This window comes from Triturus cristatus, chromosome 2_2 (genome assembly GCF_964204655.1).
Source record: "Triturus cristatus chromosome 2_2, aTriCri1.1, whole genome shotgun sequence".
NCBI lineage: Eukaryota > Metazoa > Chordata > Amphibia > Caudata > Salamandridae > Triturus > Triturus cristatus.
Window position 1 is genome coordinate 706,906,800 of NC_140582.1, and position 19,597 is coordinate 706,926,396.

A 19,597-nucleotide genomic window follows, 5' to 3' on the forward strand; every position below is an offset into this window, starting at 1 on the left:
TTTATTCTGCAGCCTTTATTGCCCAACTGTCTAGACAAGGATTTGACTTTTGGAAAGACACAAAATCTGTCTGGGGTTCTAAAGATTGGCAAGTGCAGGGGATACAAGCTTTGTTTAGAGCCTGTATAATCCCTCAGCTAATGTTTTTGAATGACACTGTGCAACAAACGTCTTGCCTTGGATTAGCCAAGATCAAAGACATGAACATACCTTGTGTACCAACACCTGCAAGCAATAGCACTACACAGGGAGCGGTCACAGTAGACACAATACTACAAACCAACAGATCAGATCCTGATTGGGAAAATGGTTGCGCTGGCCCACACACACAAACATCTGTCTAGAAAGATTCCTGAAAAGAAGACAGGGCTTTACTAGCCATAGGCCAGACCCACGTTATGTTCAACGACAGCATCCGGGGGTAGTAACAACATACAGTGTAAGAAAATTGTGCCTCGACTGGCTACGAAAATCTATACTCAAGGATGCGAAACAACACTTATCTTTACTTAAAGATGACGCAGACCTTAGGGATTTCTTGCTAAGACCAAGAAAACCGCGTTAAAAACGTTTCATATATGCCGGCATTTATGTTACTTATAATGAAATATGGAAGGTTTCACAGGCGGAGGCCGCAGAAAGAATATGTGAGCTTGATCGTATTAACTTAAAGAAATCTCGCTCTGTGGTCGACAATGGGTTAACATCTTGGTCATCCAGAATATATTCACTGGACAACATTGTACCCTCCGCTATTGACATACCGGAACAAGATTTAGCCATGTTACAACAAGGCCAATCTCAGTAACGTTCTATTATGTTATTAGGCTGGACGCTGCAATCCTTGCGTGCATGCTATGTGCCTTGGCGTTTTATCAACACGTAGTCTCTGTTTTCAGTATACAATCTCACGGATAAACAGATTGAACTGGCACAAAGGGGAGCAAAGTATACAGTGCTGAGCATTGACAAACTGGAATAATTACCATTTACGGTAGCAGAAAAACCAGCTCCAGAATGGCTTATCCATGGCAAAATAACTCTGCCTGACACTACTTTTCATTTTCAGTATTGCCTCAAACAGATGAAAGCAGGCAAATATGAAAGGTTGGGTGAAGAATACATTAAGACAGCCTGGGTTTTACCTTACGAATACAGATATTGGAGTGGGGGTCGTGAAGGGTTTCTAAGCGGTCCACACTGTGAAAATGCACTGAGCGGATCTCTCATATGTCAGGAAATGTCTTTACGCGTGGCTTGCAATGGTTCTGTGGCAAACTTGTCCTGCCACCTGCAGTGTACAGCAGCTGCTGTGCTTAATCCAACGTTTGGCCAACTTTCTAATAGGAGTTACCTCATGTTGAATGATCAAAGTTGCTGTGGCATGTTGCCAGGAATCCCATATCTGGTAACGGTTAGCTGCAGGGTTACTTGTTGTATGCAAGTATTGCTCCCCCAAATAGACACAGTCAGGGAGTCGCCTCTATGGCCTTAATTGAATGTTTCTTTTATACGTTTTGATACTTCAAGCAGAATGAAAGCCATGCTTTTGCAACACACAGTGCCTTTGACCTCGGCCAAAGAAACCTATGATCTACAAATTGCAAGGACTTCGTCTGAGATACAGGCTCTAATAAGTACAAACTGCCCTATACATTTTGTAGAAATGATGGGACATATCTTAAACATGTCTGATAAGAGCGGAATTGTACATGTATTTAAGACCATATGTTCAGGACTGTTAACACCTTTTCAGGCGGTCCTCTGAATCATTCCAAACTTCGTGCATTCGGTGTTTGGTGGTCTGCCATTAGATCTAGCGCTCATTGGAGGAATCCGGTTTCTATTCCTACTGCTACGCTATGGCAAGCCTATCCACCGGCGTCACTCCCAGCAACTTGGAGAAAGCTCTCCTAGAACGGAAGGGCCGTGAGCGTATAGTGCAACTTTTGGGCATTCCTCATATACGGGAACTTAATACAACATGGTTTCTGTCATTTAGACCAATCTGGCAAGATTGCATCTTACCTGTTCTACGCTGCCTGCTTTGCGGTGAAGAATGCGTGCTAGACATATGTCTAACACTCCCATCAGTCATGCCAACGGATATCGATACTCTGCTGGACCCGATAACGGCCCATGCTCCGTGTTGTCCCCAGAGGATACCAATCCTGATGACGGCATTCGTTGAGATCTCACAGACGCTTCCTGCTGCTGCTGAGGTACGAGATGGATCAACAGGCACACAGGTAACAACTGACGCGAACATTGCTCCGGCATCCCATGCTGAAGGCGATGCTTCACATCTCTGTGCAGTTAACCTTCTAAACGATGAGTTCCAACTGTAACCAACATCGGTAGATGATCTTTTTTCTACAAGAGTTGATGATTTCATGTTTTCTCCAGACCCATACACTGACTTTGATTCGGCTCACAGTGTACCAGGGAAGCAATGAATTTTGCCTCCATATTTTCAGAACAGAACTTGGAACTCTTCCTAAAATTGACTTTATTCTAAATTTGAAAATACATGGCAAATCAATCTGCTTACAGTAGAACTATTCATATAGAACGGACTTCTTTGAATACTTCCAGGGACACATTGTCACCTTATTTACCACTATTTCATTTAGTACCATGTTATGAAATGGCTTCGGTTTTTTGAATAATTTGTCAACCATTTCGTCATATGTATAGATTTCTATTCATTACTATTGCATTTATTTCCGATATATGCTTAGAATGAAAAACTGCTTTAAAATATACAGTACCTTTTCATTACATGTTTAGCAACAGTTTTCTTCTTTTAGTATGCTTTTACAAATATTTTTAGCAACATGTGGTACTCAGTTTAATGTTTAGCAGTTAGTATCATTGTTCATTCGAAAGTGGAGCGGGTGTTGTATTCTGCTTTAGGTGTCCGTATATAGGTTTTCCTGATACATGTCCTTATATAGGCACAATTCGCATTGCCCTTATATAGGCATAAGATCCCAGTCCTTATTTAGGCATCAGCCATGCGATCCAAATACAGGCATGGTCACCTACATCCGTCCACCCCAACGTCACAACGAGCTCTTAGAAACCAGACGCTTAAGCTCTCTGGAGTTCCCCTTGGATTTCTCCAAGAACTCATTTATTATGCATGAACCGCTATTCCTTAAGGGTTCATTCCGGACGTCTTCCTCTGCCTGACCTTACATCAATGCTAACATTCCAAGGCACTTACCGGGTATAAATATACCTTTCCTTGCCCAAGCAAGTATGAAGAGACCTCAACTTCAGAGGAGCCTGTGTCCCGGCCTGACACACTGACAAGAGACGCTGTCCTCCCTGCTCGCAGAGAATCCAGCTTCCAGTGTTCTGACACTCTTAGCAGGGTGTTAAAGTTCGAGACCCGGAAAGAGATTCCCACCTCTCATTCTCAAGGTATGGAGCTCATTAGAACCTACAGGGACTCTTGGCATACTAAACTTGGCATACTAAACTTAGCATACCAGACTATGGTATACAGCACCTACTTCTTACCTTGTACTACACTTAGGTTAGGTACACTGGGTTAGAACTAGTTAGAGAAGCATCTCATGAGTACTCACTTTTTTATCTTATGTAATTTATGTATATGAATATATGTGTCATAGCTAAAAGATAATGCTAGCGCAGTATTATTTCTTTCTACTGCTCACGCTGTACATAATATATCTCACATACTGTCTTATGATTGGAACAGCTCATATCTCTTACACGAGAAACAAGACAGTTCAATAAATCCTTTTATTGAAACGCCAGTCTATTCTTTCTGTGTAACTCTGAAGAAAGTAAGCATGCACAATTAGACGAGTGAAACTGTTCTCTGTTTCCACGATTCTGAGAGTGTTCAGATTCTAAAGGGAAACAAAGTTGTCATGTTTATGCAGTTGCCAGAAACTACTCCCTTCTTGTTTACGAGGAGTTTCTAGTGGCCTCTGAGTTAGCTGGTACAAATTAATTAAGTTTAATATACTCGATGGGGGAATACTGACCTCAGTCCTATGCCAAACCTATAGGGTATATTATTCCAATGCGCAGAGCTTATTAGGGGAAATAGGAACTACACTACAATGGAACATCATGAAAACAGGGAGTCTTCTGAAGAGATTGTTGTCCTGCATGTGGCATTGTATCAATTGGGCATGTCTTTTCTTTCAATTAGATTGTATATTACTGTGGTCATTTGCAATACTTGCAGCACTATGCACTTTAGAAAAAAAAAGCTGCTATGTTTCTAAGTATTGAAACACCATCCAGGACTTAATATAAATACGACTTTATTTTCATCTATAAGTATGGATGAGATCAGTTTGAAGTGTGAAAATACGGTCCTAATATCTGTTTACAGCACAATGACACTTTAAAATTAAGGTACTGTGCATCAGAACAACAGCACTTTAAACATCATGGTACTGTTTATGAATATAAAAGCACATTACATAATTATTAAGTTACTTTTGATATAGCTGATTGAGTTCTATCTATTTGTTATTTATTGAAAGTTATATTTAATAGGTAGATAGAAGGATATTGCCCTCTGACATAAACAAACTTAGATAGACAACAACTCAGGAATGACGGAAGCATTTCCGATTTTTGATCTTTAAGTTCTAATGTACTTCCCGGACCGATCATTACTTTCCTTGACATTTTCTAATGTCTTTTTACAGTCTCTCACACACACACACACACACACACACACACACACACACACACACACACACACACACACACAACACGCACCAGATTGTTCAAACGTCGACGGTTCTGCAGAGTGGAGGTGTCGGTGTCTCATTATAAGCTCCCCAACCCAGCATCCACAAGTCAATTTTTAATCTGGACAGAGTACCCAATATTAAAATTGTAATAGGGACTCCATGAGACCAGTTTTAAACCACTATAGCTGCACCTTGTTTCACGTGTGATCCCATTTTTCTCTCAATTTATGTTTTTTTGTCTTCCCCCTCCCTATTGCTCCACCTCCAGCGTTGGCCTGCGCGGAGGTGTGTCAGCAGCCCTATGATTAAGCACGACACAGCTCGCTGTGTGTGAGGGCAGTTTTAATCACCTTTGTTTTTTCCCCCACACGCACACTCTATCAAGTTTCCTGTCCCTCTTCCAGGTTGTGATTAAGAAGTTCCTCTTGACCCAGAAGTGTACAAGTGTACAGTTAAATGTATTGCTACCAGATTACCCTTTAAAGTCTCTATATGGTAAAGGAGATTTGGGGATTGGGTATTAGAGATTTAAGACCCCAACTGGGGGTATATTGATCAGACTGGTCTCGACACACTCTTTAGTTACACATTCATTAAGTCCAGGTTCCGCTGGATTACCTAATTTGCCTTCCATCAGCGGAACCGATAGACCCGGCTGATCAAAATTCCCCCAGATAAAGTCTTACAGCTACAATCCCAAGATAGGACTATTTCTTGCCTTTTTATGAAAGTGTACATAGTTCTAGTATTAATAATCCTGTATGTCCTGATAAAGCCCATTGACTTGCAGGCAAGCAGTGGGGTTGAAAAATGCTGACATTAGGCAGGATGACAGACAGAATACTAGTCACTCATCCTCCTCATCTATTTTTAATCTGATCTTCGATACCCTCCAATAAAAGAACCTTTGGGTTTACTGAGCGGGATTTTTACTAAATATCTGGAACCCAGTTATGCAAAGTAATTATTATTAAGAACCCCCTCGCTCAGAGTTGAGCGCTCCCTGATCGTACTCCCTTATCAAAGTGGGGTGAGTTCACCTAGGATGACCCACAATAGTGTGGGTGGGGCCTCCTAATATAATATCCACTCTGTTCCGATGACTAGGTCTCTGATGCAGAGATTTTTTTTATTTTGTTTTTACTATCATCACATCTTTAGCCATTTTATGGTACAGTTTTGCCCAACTTCAAGGGTGTCAAAACACTTTAGTCTTGGTAACCCAATGCTATTGCTTACATCAGAATGCAATCGAAACCGAATATGCAACTAACTAAGCTGAGCCTCTTACAAATAAAAGATGCTTTCCAAGAGGGGCAATTTTTAGCTCTTTGGGTTCCCATATTTTGTTACATAGCGTGATAAAGGGAAGCTACTCTCGAGTCGGATACATGTGGCTCACTTGCAGTTGATCACAGACCCGACTCACACTGCTAAGTGCCTGTATATATAATGCAATGATGGTTTTAAAAACAGGGGTGCATAACAAGACAAGAAAGCTCTGTGACAGAGACCTTTGGTATTGCAATATCTGATGACCAGTGGGCTTCTTGCTGCACACACTCTTCATATAGTATTATACATTTATCCAAAAGGTATATTACATGGAAATGGGCATGGTATCATTTCTCCTGGATGTAGACACCCCATGTGGGAGATATCATTAATTGGAGGCATATTTAAGTTGGAGACTTACTGGCAGTGCATTTCCCCCAAACTCCCAGAGCTGTCAATTCTGATTGGGTAAGACATTTGTCCCTCACCTTTACAAGGTTATGTCAATGATGTCCCATCCTCATTATGTAGGTTTCACACACAGTGTTTTGAGTACTCAAAGGAGGGAATTTGTGAGCAGGGGAATGGGCACACAACCTGTCGTCACTCAATGGGTAAGATATGTGGTTTACTCGAATGCAGACACCTATAGCACTCCGTTACCCCTTGACCACGAGACATATGAGCCCACTTCCATAGTTTAACACAAGAGGAAAACTTAACTAATCCATGATATGCACTATTCTGATAACCTTTTGGTTTGCATAGCATCGGATTGCTATGCTGCAGAATGTTATTTTGTAGGCTATTCTGACATTTCTTAAATAAAAGTTGCATGAACTTTTTTGCATCCACAGCAAGATACTACTTAATGCACCAGAAACTGCACACTCCAGTAATTGTTGAAAAGGTAAATGCATCATCCTTGGAGCAAACTGGCTGTGCCTTCTGTAATTATCAGGGCATTTGGTTTCAGATTTGTCATTAACCATTCTCACTGTGGGGAGTTTTGTTATTTTCCCTTACTGACAACGAAAAGAAAACGCTTTAAAAATGAACCAGTGAGGGGGCGTGGCCAAGATGGCGGCTTGAGCGGACGTGTTCCTCGGTCTCTCCCGCCGGCCGTCCAGCAAAGCACTGGCGACCGGCTGTAACCCGTGTCCCTGTGCCGGGGCCGGTCGCTGCACCGATAGCTCCGGGGGCAGCATTCCCGCGCGAGCGCGGCTCTTTGGCCCCCCGCACAAAGGAGGAAGTCGAGCCTGCGGGACCCGACCGGGAGGCAGTGCGGCGACGCCATTACCAGGTGGAGTGAGGGCGGCCTGGCCGGCGGTGGCATGGGTGTCCGAAAGAGGACCAGTGGCCGGACCACACACTGTGGGGGTCTCCACGGGCCTGCATCGGGGGCTCTGTGCGGAGGGGGCGGCGCCGGCTCCCCTGCGGCTTGCCTGCGTGGGGGAGGTGCGGAGGCCCTCGGGAGCACCCTATTGAGAAGAGCGACCCAGGCCCCCGGCAGAGCCGAACGAGCGGAGTCGAGAAGGCCTGCGCTCGGCGCGGGGCTGCCACGCAGAAGGGCGATCGTGTGAGTGGTGATCTGGAGGCGTGAGGCCGGTCGGCGGCCCCTGGGAGGAGCTGGAGGAGGTCGGAGGGCGCGGGGCAGCCCGAGCTGCCGGAGACGCGGAGAGGCCTGCCCGGAGTGCCGGGGCATCCCCCGGGGGGAGGCGGCCTTCGAGAGGACAGCGGGAGCTCTGCCTGGGATTGCCGGTTGGAAGCGCCTTGGAGGCTCGTGGACCCTGCGGCGGCTGCGGACTTCGAGGAGAGACAAAGGCCGGCTGCTTGGTGAGGTGAGTAGGCCTGGGCGCCCCGGGGTGCGCTTGGAGGGAGCGAGCATTGGCGGAAGCCTGGTGGGCTGCAGTGACACTCCTCCGCCCTGGGGTAGCATCATGGAGTTGTCTGGCGCCTTTGGGGGCCGGGGGAGACTCAGCACGCTTTAAGGAACCCCGAGCACCGGACTTACAGGCGGGCGACCGTGGTGTTGAGGCCTGGTGGGAGCCACCTGTGGGCCCCGCCGCACGGCGGAGGATTGTGGCTGAGTGCGTGGCACGAGCGGAGGGCCTGGAGTTGGAGGGCCGGTGAGGTAGCATTGGGGGCTCAGCGCGCCTGAGTGGACTGACATCGGCTACGCCCAACCGGGGTGGATTGCTAGCAAGTGGTGGGGAGCGGCGGCAGTGGAACGAGCTCCTGGTGGTCGTGAGCGGCGGGGCTGGGCCTTCCCGTGAGGGGGAGGAAGACGGGAGAGCAGGGGCGCGTAATGGTCCCCCCAAAGCAGCGGAAAGACAAGACGCTGAAAGAACTGTTTGCCCACGCTCCGGCGGGTCCCGCGTTGGGCGCCATGGCGGCGCCCGGCCCCTCAGCCGCGCAGCAGGAGGGACCTGAACAGATCACCAAGTCCTTCCTGGAGTCCATGTTCACGGCCCTGTGAGCGGATATCCAAAATCTGCAAAAGGAATTCACATCTGAACTCAAGGAGGTCCGCAGAGACGTGGACGGCATCGGAGAGAGGGTCGCCGCGCTGGAGGAAAAAGGCGACGGGCGGGACACACAGCTGGCGCGTTACAGCAGGAACCTATCCGGATACACGACCAGCAGGTGGACCTCCAGTCCCATGTGGAGGATCTTGAGAACCGTTCCCGGCGCCACAATATCCGCGTTCGCGAGTGAAGCTCACGGAGGACACGAAAGATCTGTTTGGCTTCACGACGGCGCTCTTTAAATCACATCCTGGAGCGTCCGTTGGATGCGGAGCTGCGGATCGATCGGGCACATCGAGTTGGGCCCCCCAGGTCGGAGGCCGCCGCCCCCTCGGACATTTTGGTGTGCATACAGGACTACCGTACTAAGGAAGACATACTCCGGAAGGCACGTCAGAAGCACCCCGTGACATTTAGGGAACATGCCCCGGTCCTTTATCAAGACCTCTCGGCGCTCACGCTCCACAAGCGCAGACTGTTTCGGCCGATCACGGTACATCTACAGCAGCACAACATCCCGTACAGCTGGGGGCATCCTTTTCGCTTAGTGTTCCGCATTGAAAACACCCTATACCAATTGTGCTCCTTGAAGGAGGCGGCGCAGCTGCTGGAGGTCGAGTTGCCGGCGGAGGACAGCGGGGATGATGGTGGCTCGGCAGACAAGTGGCCGGGGTGGCGCCGGCAGGGACGCAGCAGGCGCACCAAGAGGCCCCCAGCGGCAGAGATCCTCAGAGGCCAAAAGGCAGCGTTGGAGACTGTATCTGCGGGGATGCGCGCCCCCTCGCCCACCTGAGCCGCACACTGCAGTGCCCGGCTCGTTGGCTGGACTGTCGGCGGGAGAGAGGCCTCCCCATTGTGACATCTTATTCCTCGCTGCTTTCTTATCACTCTTTGGAAGGTAGAGGACATTGGTTCAGGACTTATCCCTTTTTTCATTCGTTTGGTTGTTGATTTTTGGTTGTGGGGTTAGGGTAGGGGATGGGGGTATTATTTTCGAGAGGGTCTGGAGTTCCACGTCCATCACTAGGTGGGGTTGCATCTGTCGACAGGCTGCGGAGCGGGCACATCAATCACACATGAGGCGTTCCCTTGTAGTGCGCTGTATTGCAGGTCAGGGGCCTCCTAGGTTCTACAGATAAAGCAAATGGCTCCTCATACACTTAGAGTATTATCACTTGTCCTGTTTAGAGAACTCACGAGCGGACATCTGTCTCTTGCAGGAGACGCACCTCCTAGCGCAGGACTGTTACAGGCTCCGGTCCCGTAAGTTCCCAACGCAGCTCTTCTCCTCTGGTTCTACCAAGGCAGCGGGGGTGGCGATCTTGGTGGCCCAGCGGTTTCGCGGGGAGGTCCTGCAGAAGGAAGTGGAGATCAGGGGGCGGCTCTTGGCTTACAGGTTCGCTCTGGGGGCCCAGACCTTCACCATTGGCTCCATCTATGCCCCTAACGAGGGCCAGGAGCGTTTCTTACAGGCCGCACTCACAGAAGTTACGTCCACCAGCGACCGCAACGTCCTTCTGGGGGGGGGGATCTGAATCTCGTTTTTGACAATATACAGGATAGGTCCTGTCAGCGTACACATCAGGCGGGGGTCGCTTTCGGCGGCGGGAGTGACCCGCATACATGACTTGGGGTTGTGCGACTTGTGGCGGAGTTTTCACCCCCGGGGCCGCGAGTTCTATTATTCTCACGCGCATAAGACTTCTTGGCCTCATCCACAGTGCGGGCACTGGCCACGGAGGCGGAGATTGGAGTGGCCTCCCTTTCTCACCATGCACCGCTCCGCACGGTTCTGGCTCTGCCGCCGGTGGTGCGTCCGGATAGAGTGTGGCGTCTCAGGGACACTTTGCTGCATCGAGAGGAGGTAATGGTGCAGATACGTAGGTCTATCAAAGACTTTCTTGAGCACAACGCTAACACCGACACGACCTTAGCGACCCAATGGGCGGTACTGAAAGCCGTCCTTCGGGGGGGAATTCATTGCTATTTCGTCCGCCGACAACAAGGATCGAGGGCGTAAGAGGGAAGAGCTCACACGGACAACCAAAGAGTTGGAACAGATACATCAGAGGACGGGAGCACCCCGGGTGTGGCGCCAGCTTAAGGCCGCCCGACAACAATTAGCGGCTCTGGATCAAGATAGAGCAGAGTACGCTGCCCTGCGCTTAAAGCACGCTTACTATACGGGAGGAGACAGGTGCGGGCGCCTATTGGCTCATAAGCTCCGGGAAGCCCGCAACCGACAGGGGGTCCGTGAAATATGCCGGGAGGACGGCACGTGACTTACAGACGATAGAGGCATAGCTGAGACGTTTCGTGCATACTATGCCGACCTCTACACCGGCTCTCATCTTGTGGCCGATCATGGGGTGGACTATCTAAATTCGATCACCCTCCCAACTCTGTCTGGAAGCCAGGCGGACCAGCTGGACAGGGACATTCGTCCGGAGGAAGTGATCACTGCCATCTCGCTGTTGAAACTGGGGAAAGCCCCGGGGCCTGATGGCTTCACCGCTGTCTTCTATAAACAATTCTGTACCCAGTTGGCTCCCCTGCTTACCAAGCTATTCAATTCCTTCGCGACAGAGGGCGCGATCCCTGCGGATGTTAGGGGCCCATGTAACGGTCATTCCCAAGCCAGGGAAGGACAAGACCCGTTGCGGGGCCTATCGCCCCATCTCCTTATTGAATGTCGACCTCAAGCTATATACGGGAATTTTGGCCAGTCGGTTGGCACCTTGTATGCCGGGCCTAATCGAGCCAGATGAGGCGGGGTTTAACCCAGAGCGTCATGCCCCTGACAATACGAAACGAGTCCTGCATCTGATTGAGAAGGCCTCCCAGACGACGGGTGGGGTGGGGGAGTGGTACATGCTTCTCACGATCGATGCCAAAAAAGCGTTCGATCAGGTCCATTGGCCCTATCTAGAGCAGGTGTTGCTGAGAATGGGCCTTGGAGAGAAATTCCGCACCCACATCTTCAATTGTTACAAATTCCCTTCGGCGGCGGTCCGAGTGAATGGACACGTCCTCCAGCTTCCGGATAGAACGGGGCACGAGACAGGGGTGTCCGCTGTCGCCGTTGCTTTTCGCTGCCTATATGGAGCCTCTAGCCCAGAAGATTAGACAGAACCAAAGTATCTCCGGTATCAAGTTTGGGGCTATATCCATACCATCAGCCTGTATGCTGATGACGTGCTGCTCTCCATCGCTAACCCGCGGGAGTCCCTCCCGGCCTGCATAGCGGACCTGGACACCTTTGCAAGTGTAGCGGGGTTTAAGGTGAATATGGATAAGTCACAGGCTCTTAGCCTCTCTCAGTCTCGGCCCACCCGGGAATACCTGCAGACTCTGCTCCCCTTCCAGTGGGAGGGGGAGTCCATCCCCTACTTGAGGATTCAGCTGGCGCCTACATTGCCGCAGGTGGTGGGCCTCAACTACGCAGCTCTGCGTCGGAAAATTCGCAGGGAGCTGGAAGTACTGCCCCCTTTCATGGCTGGGTAGAATTGCGGCGGTCAAGATGACCGTCCTGCCACAGATTCTTTACCTATTCCGCACGATTCCCCTATACCCGCCCAACTGATGGCTCCGACAGATGCAATCGGAGCTGGCCCACTTCATTTGGAGCGGGCGGAAACCGCGCATGAAGAGGCTGTTATCCACTCTCCCACCTGAGAGCGGGGGGCTGGGGATTCCTGATCCTCAGCTCTACTTCCAGGCCGCACAGCTGCGCTACCTGGTGGAGTGGAGTCGCTGGGAGTCGGAGAAACACTGGCTGTTTCAAGATCAAGCAGTTGCAGCCCAGCCCCTGCAGGAAATTCCCTTCCTACGTAAGGAGCACAGGCCCCCTAACCTGTACGCCTCCCACATCACCTGTGTGCCTTTAGAGATCTGGGACCGCATCAATATCACGCATGAATTCACCACGTTCCCCTCTCCGCTTACCCCTTTGTTTGATAATCCGGAATTCACCCCTGGGATGGACACGGAGGCGTTTTGCCAGTGGAAGCAGTCGGGTTGTCGCTTTCTTTACCAGATGTATGATGGGGAGGGTGTTTGTCCCTTCACGCAATTCAAACAGGAATACGGACTGCAGGAGACGGAGAGGCTTCGTTACCTGCAAGTTCGGCATTGGGCGCTGGACAGACGGGTGCGCCCGTTGGCAGATCGGAGATTCACGCCGTATGAGAAATGGCTCCTCACGCGTACCTCGGATAAACAACTAATCTCCGATTTGTATAGAATGCTGCAAGCCCGGCACACGCTTACTTATAACGCGGGGAGGACACGGTGGGAGAGAGAGCTGGGTCAAACCTTGACTCACAAAGAGTGGGAAGGAATATATTATAGAGCCTGCCATTCCGCGTACCATATGGGCCTCACTGACACGCTCACGAAGATTGCGACCTACTGGTATTACACCCCAGAGCGGCTACATGCCATAGATCGTCAGAGGGAGGCATGTTGCTGGAGGGGATGCGGGCAGGTGGGCACATTGACGCATTTACTTTGGGAGTGTGAGTATGTACGGCCGTTTTGGTCGCATGTGCTTGATGAGGTGGACAGGCACCTTAACACAGAGATACCGCGTTTCCCTGCATATACGCTACTGGGCCTGCCAAATCCCTTGACCTATCCGCTTCGGTCACGGAGGGGAAAATTGATAGCTATAGCACTGGGCTCAGCGACACAAACTATACTCACCCATTGGCGCACTAACAGCACTCCAACCTTCACTGAGTGGTTACATCGGTTATGGCACGTCCTGGGCATGGAAAAACTTACATTGACATTAGCAGGGGAGGGTTCCAAATATGGGGAGCTGGGGAAACCCTTCTTGGCATTGTTGGCCTCTGAATTTCGGGAGGTTACTTGTCCCCGATACCTGCGTTTACTGCGCCTCTCCGAGGATCAGAAGACTGAGTAGAGCTTCCAGATCGGAGGTGTCCCCGTGGGATGAGGGGGAGATGGACGTGGAACGTAGGGGGGGGGGGTCGGAACAGGGGTGGGAGGGGACGGGTGGGGGGGCTTAGGACCCCCGCGAGGGTGCTGCTGCAGAACTACTTAGAGGGGCGGCAAGGATCCACGCTACGTTCTCAGGGAAGGGGGGGATGGGAGTTCTAAGTTCGTTGGATTTTTTCCTTTCTTTATGTTTCATTTTGGTTTTATGTTCAATGCTGGAGCACCTCTTGGAGCTTATAGTCTCAGCAGGTCGTCTGCCTACAGGCACGGCCTTGGGGCCCCTTGACTATTCCACACGGCCCTCGGGCGACATGTATGTGCTACTACCCACATTTTGCAGACGCGGCCGGCCCGGAAGGGTTGTAGGCGACTTGCTGTGTTAAACTGTGGACAATGTTATATAGTTTGTTGCCTCTTGCTATAAGCGGATACACGGTATGCCGGCCCTCTGGGTTGTAGGCATCTTCCTCATGTTCCTTGGATTGGGCTCTGACAAAATAAATTTAATCCTAAAAATGAACCATTGTTCTTAGTTAACACTGCTTTATTCACTCTTCCTGCTCTTTCAAAACACAAAACATTTTATTAATATTCTTAAAATTACCAACATTTCAGTAATTTTAGCAACTTTATCTCTTATTTTGACCTTATTTTGTCCAAGTTGGAGCTGCGATTTCTTCTGAGGCATATACTTATTTAAATTTGTCAGATTTATCAAAACAGCTTTGTTTCAATTTCGTGTTTTTTTACTTTAGACATTTGTCAGTCTGGGTTCATCAAATCCCGCTTATAAAACTAGAAAATAGTTTTTGGTAACATAATCCAAGTCAGGGTGATTTACAGGTGCTTCTAGCCTTACTAACACCTTGTCTACTGAGAAACAATGATAAAATCCCTTTCTTAATCATTATACCATTCAATGCTCTTAAACGTAAACACATTTTAAAGTGTATGCGTAGTCAAATCACTCTTAGGCATTACTGGACATGGCAATGCTAAGAATCTTTTTTTATTTGTGCCATTTACTATTAAGCAAACAGAATACTAAATTTGTGAATGTCCTAGTCAGTTACGTTTTGAAAGACTGCTATATACGCATTGAATGCTAATCAAATATAGACTAAAACATTCACATGGCAGAGGAATAGTTATTTATTAAAATATCACAGACAAAAATAGCACATTAAGGCAGTTTATCCTCAACTACTGTTTTTTCTTTACATCAAGTTTTCTTCACACCCTCACAAATAAATTTCGATGTGGTCAGATGAAAGTGAAATTTCTTTCCCTCCATACTAATTTATTGTGAAGACAATTTGAATAGAGGTAAATTGACATCAATAACATAGCATGTTGTCACATTTGTATCAAAGCCAAATTATTAAACGAGTTTTGAAAAAAAACATAGCTGACAATCTGGCGTCTACTGCACATAATGGGCTGCAATTGTGCTGTAGAGGAGACATTCATATATGGCGGCACTGCTATAAAGCAGCTTTCTGGCTGTAGAAACTATTAGGACAAAGAAATAAATATTCCCCAATGCCCAAAAAAAGCACTGAACAAAAGGACAGAATTAAATTAGCTCAGTATTAATCACAATATGCCATAAGGACTAGTCTAGGACCATTAGGCATGATCCTGGATTGGAAGATTTAAAAAAAACTGTGCATCCTTAAGCATTTGTCATATTCATACTTATTTTTTCAAGTATTTATGACATATGAAAATATGTTCAGTTCATTTTCTAACATCTTATCTTTTAGTAGTGTGATACAGTGAGCACTACGAAATAAGGTTGCATTGACAAATCCAGAAGAACAGTGTTAAATAACATCACTGTACTAAGATATTTTCTTTTTATTGCACCACTTAGTGACCAAATTAACTGCAAAAATATGCACCTATTTTCCTGCTACTATTTAATAAAGCAGCATAAGACAGGACTACTGCAACGCCTTCCAATTCCTTCTTCAATATCTCAGCCACAAACGCAGAAGGAGTTCCATGGACCAATTTGTATATCCTTAATCTTCATTATCCCATATAACTTTAAGGCAACAGTTTGGTTTCAGGTTTGAAAGAGTTGACAAGAGGCCAACAAATAAAAATCTATGCTTTAATATTTAGGAGCCTTATAAAATGGTCAGTCATTTTCTGTATAAAATTACTTTCCACTTTCTTAATAAATAACTATAATAAAAGAAAAAACTGCCAGTCCAAGACGGAGCACATCTGTATAAATGTGGGATTATTTGTATCAAAGTCCATTATTCATCATCTTTTGAACCAGTTTTGGCCAACTATAAATAAAGAAGAATGACAGTTAGAAACAGTTTAAATATGACCTTTAAATATTTACAAATGATTTAGCTTGTGCATTTAAATACTTCACTGTACACTCCCAAGTCTCTAAACTTCACAAATATGTGAAGGGCCAATACACAAATTATACAGTAAATTAGGAGGGGTGCTCTGGCAAGAATCTCTACTACTGCCTCAAAAGAAAAGAAATGCACGGATACATTCGCTACTGCAGATCTTCACAACTTCACTGACATAACAGGTAAACATGTGATACAACATTTGGTGTGCAACTATTTTATTGATTTAATATTTAGCTATAAAGTATTAAAAAGAGACATGTAATAGAGCAGAAATTGCAACTCACTTAGAAAATAAAAAGAGGCAAAAGAGTATTCAATCAAAGCCTCCGGGAGCTTAGATGTCAGTCTGAACAACATTCCTCTTCTTTAGTTGCCGACTCAATAGTATAGATAGTCTACCCAAAACTAATTCCTCATTTGTAAAGAAACTACACTTTATAGGACAAAAGGGCGTCGAAAAAAGTGAATTTTATTAAAATACTCCAGCACAATACCCACCACATCTTTTGAATCCATCAGGATCTAAGATTGTGGTCACTATTGGCCCATTGTTCTGTGTCTGACGGTTCACAGGGCCATCACACTTTTTCCTCTTAAGTGTTAGTTTCTACAAAACAGGATCAGTGTGTTGAAGTGCAAGAGGCAAGAATATGTGATGTAATTGGTTATATCTTGTACTTTTGTCCACTTCGTTCAATTCCGATGCAATAGTGGTAGGTATTTTCTCCGGAACAGTCACAGACTGCTGTACAGTTCTCTGGATAGTGACAGTAGTTTACAAGTGGTGTCAGAGGGCCTTCGGAACTGCTCATTGTGGAAAAGTATTCCTATTTGGGTCATGATTCTTCAATTGGTGGTGTGACCGAGTTAGGAGTTGATAATGGTTTGGAACTCGCATACTATTTGACGAGCAACATTAACAGGTCACTGTTCAGAGCTATGTTTCTGAAGAAATTGTAAAAAAAACATTTACAAACAATTGAATGTAGAATGGTAAAATGAAGACAACAAAGTAGTTGATGTTCCTAGAAAATTCTTCAACCTAGCTACACCCCTCAAATATATTTAGAAAGCTTACACATTAAAGCAACACTATTCATTTTATCTTGGGGTCTATGGGCAATACAAAGCTATGGGACTGAGATTGTGAGTATTGGACAGTGTAAGATATTTGGTTTTCAGTCTTTTACTATGGCAGTGTCTCCCAATGAGATCAGATGGCACACAGAATTAGTTACAACAACTACAGTTCTTTAAAGTGACTCTACCAACATAGGGACTACAGGTGCTGAAAATAATTTTGTGTATCCTAAAGGTACTTCCAGGAGTACCAAACTCAAGGGTTTCACACCTCGCAGGTGGAAAAGGTTTCATCTGTCAAGCACAATAAAATACATTATGCTAATGCTTTGCAAGTTATTCTGACACTTCATCCCTGTACTTGCATTACAGTGAACTGCAAAAACCTAGCAAGAATGTCTGCATACCACATTATTTCCTTATGCATAAAACTTTGATTAAAGTTCAACAAAATTATCAACTTAAAAGGTTACAGTAAAATGTTTTATGTACTCACATGCTGATATAGCAATCAGTTTAAGAGCCAAAAAGTAGGAATATGGAGGGGAAAAAAAACACAAGGTTAAAAAATAGTTTGTAGTAGACTGCATACAATGAATGGTTGTGACCATTTAAATATCATTACACTTCTACAAATGACAATACCTTAATGACATCTACCCAGTTCCATCCTCGTGGTAACTCCCCTTTGTGATCTGCAAATTAGAAACAGATTTGATTGAAAAATAAGATTGTTTCGTCATGAATATATTGCGTGACTAGTTATAATTTCATAACCAAAGAATTTTTAGCACCGTCAGCTAATTGGTGGCTCTAGCTCACGGAATGTATGAAGACAAAGATCTTAAACCGAAAAACAAACCTAGAATGTGCGGATGCAATACCCGAACCTTTAGATGCAACATGGAATTTATGTTTTTAAACAAGGATGACCCAGGTAGGAGACAATATTTAACAGGATCATGATTATATTTTATGTGACTTAAGCTCCCTCAGACAAAAAAAAAAAAAAAAAAAAAAAAAAAAAAAGGAGGAAATGCATCCCCTTCTGTGTGTGATAAATAATATATTTGAACAGACTTAGCAACCATATCAGGGGACTGTACACCTGTTATTTTAGAAGCTCTTCTATACGAAACACGTACACAATCACCCAATGGCTGTGGAAAGTTTACAAAAAGGTGCAACTGAAGCCAGGGTTTTGCAAACATGCTGTTTTTGGATGTTTCCTATGCTGCACACTAAAGCCCTGCCCACTCACATCCAAGCTAATCTAGTCGGCATTAAAAAGATAACAGAATGGACTATGGTACTGGTAAGCAGGGGGAGGGGATGGGGGGTCCAGGATGGCTTCATGTCACAAGTGCACACAATGCTCCAGTAAGGCACATTCATTTCACACCCTCATCTCCTGGGAGTTGTTACCTTGCTTTACATTAATTCAGCCTATGGGAGTCATGCTCAACATAGCACTGAAAATGAGGAACACCGTTTACTAGTTGATTGGGGGGGGGGGGGGGGTCTAATATCTCTGGACGAGGGGAGGAGACACAGAGTGGAGGCATGCCAGATATATGTGCCTGGCAGGTAGATCTGCAAATAAAGCTTGTCCATGTTAAGAGCCCTACACCCAGCACACTTCATTGATTATTGTTGTAGTGAAACCAACCGGTCTTATCTGCTAACTTCCGTTTCTGAGATTTTGACAACTGCTCCTTTTTATCCTTTTTCTTGTTCGACGAAACGGAGTATACAACAGAATCCTCATTTCCAATTGAAGTCTAGGGTAGAAGGTATACATAAAAACATTACGGAAAACAAGTTTTGATTATCAGAGAAATACAACATTGAAATGATGCCCCAGATCTGTGTAGGTGCTCGTATATCAGAAAAGAGATCCAAAGGTCTTCACAGCAAGTCACAATAAATGGAAAATAAACTTTAAAAGGACAGTCTTCTGTGTGGTAGTCTTACCTTAGCCAAAGTTAATATGGTATCAAAGCTTAAGTAGCCAACTTTTTCTCCAACTACTAAGGGTTCCCCCCCAAACACTGCGTCAAAGTGCTTTGGTTAGGAAACATCCCAAATCATTAATTTCTATCATATCATATTTCAAGGATTTCATTAAGCAGAACAAAGAATAAAAGATATACTCGCCACAGCATTGACATAAGGTTGGTGATCTTCCATAAACTGTTCTTTGTTATCCTTGGCATATTCAAACAGTGTGTATGTCATGGAGGTCCCTAGATTAGCTTCAACCTGTTCCAGTAGTTTATCTAATATGCTTTGTTTAATAGCAGGTGATCTGTAAGGAATGCAAAACAGAATGCTTCATTCACAGAGACCATATCAACCAAAGTTTACTGAGAGGTCTGCAGGAAGGAAGAGAGATAACTTACATACTATTATTAAAGAAAGCGTTCATAGATATGTTGGGTGCAGTTTCCGGGTACGTTTCAGGCCAGGATATGTCCACAAGGAAGGCTTTAGGATCTCCATCATCACCTACCTAAATAAAAACATAAATTAAGATGGGATAAGAGAACAAAGGATATTTTATTTAGAAGGCATTCATGCCAATTATTGAGACTAACAAAACTAACCAAATGCTTGA

General features: G+C 45.9%; 1 protein-coding gene across 1 annotated transcript in view; it reads right to left on the reverse strand.

Annotated features, from left to right (window-relative positions):
• Positions 1-14,647: 14,647 nt before the first annotated feature.
• The window catches only part of RWDD4 (RWD domain containing 4), a 68,537-nt gene continuing 63,587 nt past the window's right edge, over positions 14,648-19,597 (reverse strand). The window contains exons 4-8 of the mRNA XM_085641889.1: positions 19,383-19,492; positions 19,138-19,288; positions 18,650-18,761; positions 17,626-17,675; positions 14,648-15,816 (exon numbers count right to left, since the gene is read on the reverse strand). Coding sequence (XP_085498015.1) covers positions 15,784-15,816; positions 17,626-17,675; positions 18,650-18,761; positions 19,138-19,288; positions 19,383-19,492 — 456 coding nt within the window. The 3' untranslated portion in view covers positions 14,648-15,783. The remainder of the gene's footprint in view (positions 15,817-17,625; positions 17,676-18,649; positions 18,762-19,137; positions 19,289-19,382; positions 19,493-19,597) is intronic.